This window comes from Salvelinus sp. IW2-2015, unplaced genomic scaffold (assembly GCF_002910315.2).
Source record: "Salvelinus sp. IW2-2015 unplaced genomic scaffold, ASM291031v2 Un_scaffold2977, whole genome shotgun sequence".
NCBI lineage: Eukaryota > Metazoa > Chordata > Actinopteri > Salmoniformes > Salmonidae > Salvelinus > Salvelinus sp. IW2-2015.
This window is the reverse complement of record NW_019944272.1, coordinates 69,569-76,245: the sequence shown is the minus strand read 5'-3', so window position 1 is coordinate 76,245 and position 6,677 is coordinate 69,569. Positions and strand designations below refer to the sequence as shown.

General features: G+C 43.2%; 1 protein-coding gene across 1 annotated transcript in view; it reads right to left on the bottom strand.

The window, feature by feature from the left end:
* Positions 1-396: 396 nt before the first annotated feature.
* The window catches only part of LOC112075090 (zinc finger FYVE domain-containing protein 26-like), a gene marked incomplete at its 5' end in the record, with an annotated part of 75,843 nt that continues 69,562 nt past the window's right edge, over positions 397-6,677 (bottom strand). The window contains 5 exon segments of the mRNA XM_070440759.1: positions 397-644; positions 1,265-1,299; positions 1,814-1,953; positions 2,801-2,928; positions 4,915-4,977. Coding sequence (XP_070296860.1) covers positions 475-644; positions 1,265-1,299; positions 1,814-1,953; positions 2,801-2,928; positions 4,915-4,977 — 536 coding nt within the window.

Genomic DNA, 6,677 nt, shown 5'->3' with positions numbered 1-6,677 from the left:
GCATTCTCACATAGGTGTTCCTTTTGTCCAGGTGTGAAAGGGCAGTGTGGAGTGCAATAGAGATGGCATCATCTGTGGATCTATTGGGGCGGTATGCAAATTGGACTGGGAATAGGGTTTCTGGGATGATGGTGTTGATGTGAGCCATGACCAGCCTTTCAAATCACTTCATGGCTACAGACGGGAGTACTACGGGTCGGTAGTCGTTTAGGCAGGTTACCTTGGTGTTCCTGTTGTCTGTAGTTATAACTGACCTGTCCATTGTAGGAATCTGTCTGTAGTTATAATATAACTGACCTGTTCATTGTAGAAATATGTCTGTCATTATAATATAACTGACCTGTTTCATTGTAGGAATCTGTCTGTAATTATAATATAACTGACCTGTTCATTGTAGGAATCTGTCTGTAGTTATAATATAACTGACCTGTTCATAGTAGAAATATGTCTGTAATTATAATATAACTGACCTGTTCATTGTAGAAATATGTCTGTAATTATAATATAACTGACCTGTTCATAGTAGAACTCTGTCTGTAGTTGCAGGTTGTCTGTAGGGTTGGTGCTGAGGTGAAACTGACGGTGAGTGACCTCTGGCAGGTGAAGCATTGAATCTAACACTCCCTCTGTAGATATAGGACTACCTGAAACTGGGTCAGGGAGAGGGGGACAGGGAGGAAGACGAGGAGTGAGAGGGAGCGGGGAGGAGGGGGGAGAGGGGGGGACAGGGAGGAAGACGAGGAGTGAGAGGGAGCAGGGAGAGGGGGAGGGGAGAGGGGAGAGAGAGAGGAAGAGGGGAGAGAGAGAGGGAGAGAGGGGGACGGAGGAAGATGAGGAGTGGAGAGAGCGGGGGAGGGGAGAGAGAGAGGAAGAGGGGAGGAGAGAAGAAGAGAGGGGACAGGGAGGAAGATGAGGAGTGAGAGGGAGCGGGAGAGGGAGGAAGAGGGAGGAAGAAGTGGTGAGAGAGGTAGAGGGAGAGGGAGAGAGAGGGAGGGGAAGAGGGGAGAGAGAGTGGGAGGAGAAGAGGGGAGAGAGAGGAAGAGGGGAAAGAGAGAGGAAGATAGGAGAGAGAAAAGAGAGCGAGTCACACACATCCCAAGGACTACAAATTGTAATTAGCTAACCGGCTAGTTAAAATCTGGGACATTTACAGAATGTTGATCAATGTGCATTGTCCCATGTCAAATAAAATCTTAACATTACAGTAGCTGAAGAGGCCTTAGAAAGACATTTCATACTAACGTCGTAATGAATATGACAGCACCCTTTACCTCAGCTTGTTCCAGCGTGTCATCAGAACTGTGACGATACAAACAAAAATAGGAAAATCAGTGACATGTTACATTGGATCAATATACCGACATAGTGACACAGCACAGTGAATAAGGGGGAGAGAGAGGAAGAGGGGAGAGAGGGGACAGGAGGAAGATGAGGAGTGAGAGGAGCGGGGAGAGGGGAGAGAGAGAGGAAGAGGGGAGAGAGAGAGGGGACAGGGAGGAAGACGAGGAGTGAGAGGAGCGGCGGGAGAGGGGAGCGAGAGAGGGAGAGGGGGACAGGAGGAAGATGGAGAAGTGAGAGGGAGCGGGAGAGGGGAGCGAGAGAGGGAGAGAGGGGGACAGGGAGGAAGACGAGGAGTGAGAGGGAGCGGGAGAGGGAGCGAGAGAGGGAGAGAGGGGACAGGGAGGAGACGAGGAGTGAGAGGGAGCGAGGGAGAGGGAAGAGAGAGAGAGGAAGAGGGGAGAGAGAGAGGGGACAGGGAGGAAGACGAGGAGTGAGTAGGTTGTTACTGCCAGTAGGGTCTAAAGGGTCTTACTCTGGATGGAAGTAGCTGTAACACTGGTCACACACGCGCACTCTCTTCTCCTCCTCGGTGCAGCCCTCTACCGCCATCGTGTGGTCGGAGCAGGCATGCCACACACGACCACAACCTCCTGCATGGTGACGCCTGTTGAACTGAGGAGGACAACGGGACGAATGGAGAGCCGTTTCACACAACAAATCACGAGCCGGTTTCACCCAACACAGATGAAGTCTATTCCTGTACCTGAACACCAATGAGTTGTCTTAATCTGTTGTGTGGGAACCCAATGAGTAGTCCTTATCTGTTTGTGGGGAACCAATGAGTAGTCCTTAATCTGTTTGTGGGGAACCAATGAGGTAGTCTTAATCTGTTTGTGGGGAACCAATTGAGTAGTCTTAATCTGTTTGTGGGGAACCAATGAGAGTCTTAATCTGTGGAACCAATGAGTAGCCTTAATCTGTCTGTGGGAACCAATGCCACCATTTTCTCTTTGTATGGAGCCATTTAGTGTCCGCCACTCACTCCTTCATTCCGCCACTCACTCATTCAAGTGGCTTATTTTTACTTTGGAGATGATTTAGCCATTCCACTCTATAAATAATAATATATAATACACACACATATATATATATATATATATTATCATATAATTAATATATATGTATATAAATATAATAATATATATATAATTACACCATTTAGGCAGATGCATTTATCCAAAGCGACTTACATCATGCATTCGCATACTATAGAGGTCGACCCTCTAATGCATACATTGTGGTGTGTTCCCGGATACCTCGAGAAACCCACTCACTCTCTCCCTTGTAGTCAGACCAGGCCCTCGGGCCCATGGCCGTCTAGTCAACTTGAGAGCATACAGGTGGACCAGACTCTTTCTAGATCGGGGGGGAGTCTTATTCTACACCATGTGTGAATGCGTTCTCGCTGCAGACAGCTAGACCATGGCTGTGGCTTGTTGGGACCAGTCCTTCACGGAACGGGGGCTCCGAGTTCTGGCGGTTGTGAAACTGATCCGCGTGAGAGCCTGTCCTGGATACTCTTCTCGCGTGCATCGTCCCTCTGTCCCCGGGAACTGCTGGAGGACGAGGTGTTGTACGGAGTACTACCTGGAGCGTCGGGAGACGGAAACAAGTTATCTTCACAATGTAATTCTGTCAAATCGGAGGTGCTGTCTACAAGCATTATGGGTACTGTAGTACATCTTGCACAGTAACACGTGCAACAAAATAAGATGAAACATTTCACATGATGCACAGGACAGAGTATATTAAAATACAGTATACTAGAATAAACTATAGCCTAGAAATAAGAGAATAATAAATACAGGTATACTAGAATAAAGCTTAGACTAGAATAGAGTGAATAAAATACAGTAATCTAGAATAAACTATAGACTAGAATAGAGAATGAATAAAATACAGATACTAGAATAAACTCATTAGACTAGAATAAGAGAAAATAAAAGTACAGTATACTAGGAATAAAAAACCTAGATAGAGAATAATAAAATACAGTATACTAGAATAAACTATAGACTAGAATAGAGTATAATAAAATACAGTATCCTAGAATAAACTAGAATAGAGAATAATAAAATACAGTATACTAGAATATACCATAACAGACTAGAATAGAGTATAATATACTAGAATAGAGTATACTGAACTAGAATATAATAGAGAATAATAGAATAGAGTATACTGAACTAGAATATAATAGAGAATAATAGAATAGAGTATACTGAACTAGAATATAATAGAGAATAATAGAATACAGTATAATAAACTAGAATAGAGTATAATAGACTAGAATAGAGTAAACTGAACTACAATATAATAAACTAGAATATATCATAATAGACTAGAATAGACCATAATATACTAGAATACAGTATAATGAACTAGAATAGAGTATAATAGACTAGAATAGAGTAAACTGAACTACAATATAATAAACTAGAATATATCATAATAGACTAGAATAGACCATAACAGACTAGAATAGAGCATAATATACTAGAATAGAGTATAATAGACGGGAATAGACCATAACAGACTAGAATAGACCATAACAGACTAGAATAGACCATAACAGACTAGAATAGACCATAACAGACTAGAATAGACCATAAGACTAGAATAGACCATAACAGACTAGAATAGAGCATAATATACTAGAATAGACCATAACAGACTAGAATAGACCATAACAGACTAGAATAGACCATAACATACTAGAATAGACCATAACAGACTAGAATAGACCATAACAGACTAGAATAGACCATAACAGACTAGAATAGACCATAACAGACTAGAATAGACCATAACAGACTAGAATAGAGCATAACAGACTAGAATAGAGTAAACTGAACTACAATATAATAAACTAGAATATATCATAATAGACTAGAATAGACCATAACAGACTAGAATAGAGTATAATAAACTAGAATAGACCATAACAGACTAGAATAGAGCATAATATACTAGAATAGAGCATAATAGACGGGAATAGAGTATAACAGACTAGAATAGAGCATAAGACTAGAATAGACCATAACAGACTAAAATAGAGTATACAAACTAGAGTATATTAGAATAGAGTATACTGAACTAGAATAGACTAGAATAGAGCATAATAGACTAGAATAGAGCATAATAGAATAGAATAGAGCATAAACACTGGAGTGGATATAATCATCAGATGATCATGTGCAAGAAGAGATACTGTGTGCAAAAGAGACAAAGAAAAGTAAAAAATAAAGCCAGTATGGGGGTGAGGTAGGTAAATTGGGGTGGGTAGTTTTTACAGATGGACTATGTACAGCGCAGCGATCGGTTAGCCTGCTCCGGATAGCAGATTTTAAAGTTGTTGAGGGAGATAAAAGTCTCCAACTTCAGAGAATTTTGCATTCGGTTCGCAGTCGCAGGCAAGCAGAGAATGGAAGGAAAGGCAGTCCAAATGAGGTTTTGCTTAGGGATGATCAAGTGAGAACAGCCCCTGCTGGAAGCCGCGTGTTGCGGGGGGTGGAGCCATGCAGTTGAAGTGACCAGATGAACTGAGATAAAGCGGCACTTAACTAGCATTACCTTGATAAGACCTGGAGCGCATGGGGTCCTGACCGACGAACATGTAGCGTAGGGCCAGCCGAACTAGAGGCATACAGGTCGCAGTGGTGGGTCGTATAAGGTGCTGTAGTAACAAACGATTGGGCACTGTGATAATACTGCATCCAGTTTGCTGGAGTATGAAGTAGTGTGAAGCTATTTGAGGAGTGACAATCGCGAAGTCGAGTGATCGTAGGATAGTTCAGTTTTACCTAGGGTAAGTGGTTGGCGTGAAGTGGAGGTGAAGAGGCTATTGTTGTGCGGAAATGAAGCCGATTCTTGATTGGGTGCACCCTCAGCCCGCACGCTCAAGGTACTAAAACGATATCATCTACCGCCATCGATAAAAGACATTACTCGTGCAGCCGTCCTTCATCGAGCTCTGGCCAAGGCTTTCGACTTCTGTCAATCACCAATATTCTTATATCGGCCAGATCAGTTAGCCTGGTTGTTTTCTAATGACTGCCTTGCCTGGTTCACGCAACTACTTTTGCAAAGACAGAGATTCCAGTGTGTGCAATCGGAGGGCATGTTGTCCGGGTCCTCTGGCGTCTCTATGGGGCTACCACAGGGTTCAATTCTCGGGCCGACTCTTTTCTCTGTATACTATCAATGTGTTGCTCTTGTCGCGGGCGATTCCCTGATTCCACCTCTACGCAGACGACACCAGTTCGATATACTTCGCCCTATCTTGGACACATGTGCTTTATCTATCCAAACGAGCGTTTCATGCCATACAACACTCCCTTCCGTGGCTCCACCTGCTCTTAAACGCTAGAGTTTAAAACCAAATGCATGCTTTTCAACCGTTCGCCCGTGCCTGCACCCGCACCGCACCCGACCTAGCAAATCACCACCCTGGACGGTTCCGACCTAGAATATGTGGACATCTATAAGTACCTAAGCGTGTCTGGCTAGACTGCCAAAACTCTGCCTTCCAGACTCATATCAAAACATCTCTCCAATCCAAAATCAAATTTTTTTTTATTTTGTTTTTATTTCACCGTTTATTAACCAGGTAGGCTAGTTGAGAACAAGTCTCATTTGCAACTGCGACCTGGCCAAGATAAAGCATAGCAGTGTTGAACAGACAACACAGAGTTACACATGGAGTAAACAATAAACAAGTCATAACATGGTAGAAAAAAAAAAAAATCTATATACAATGTGTGCAAAAAGGCATGAGGTAGGCCAATAAATCGAATAATTACAATTTAGCAGATTAACACTGGATGATAAATCATCAATGATCATGTGCAAGAAGAGATACTGTGTGCAAAAGAGCAGAAAAGTAAATAATAAAAGCAGTATGGGAGGGTAGGTGGTAAATTGGGTGGGTAGTTTACAGATGGACTATGTACAGCTGCAGCGATGGTTAGCTGCTCGATAGCAGATTTTTAAAGTGTTGAGGGAATAAAGTCTCCAATTCAGAGATTTTGCAATTCGTTCCAGTCGCAGGCAGCAGAGAACTGGAAGGAAAGGCCGTCCAAATGAGGTTTTGGCTTTAGGGATGATCAGTGAGATACACCTGCTGGAGCGCGTGTTGCGGTGGTGTAGCCATCGTGACCAGTGAACTGAGATAAGGCGGCACTTTTACCTGCATAGCCTTGTTAGATGACCTGGAGCAGTGGGTCTGACGACGAACATGTAGCGAGGGCCAGCCGACTAGGGCATACAGGTCGCAGTGGGGTGGTCGTATAAGAGGTGCTTTAGGTAAAAAAACGAATGGCACTGTGATAAACTGC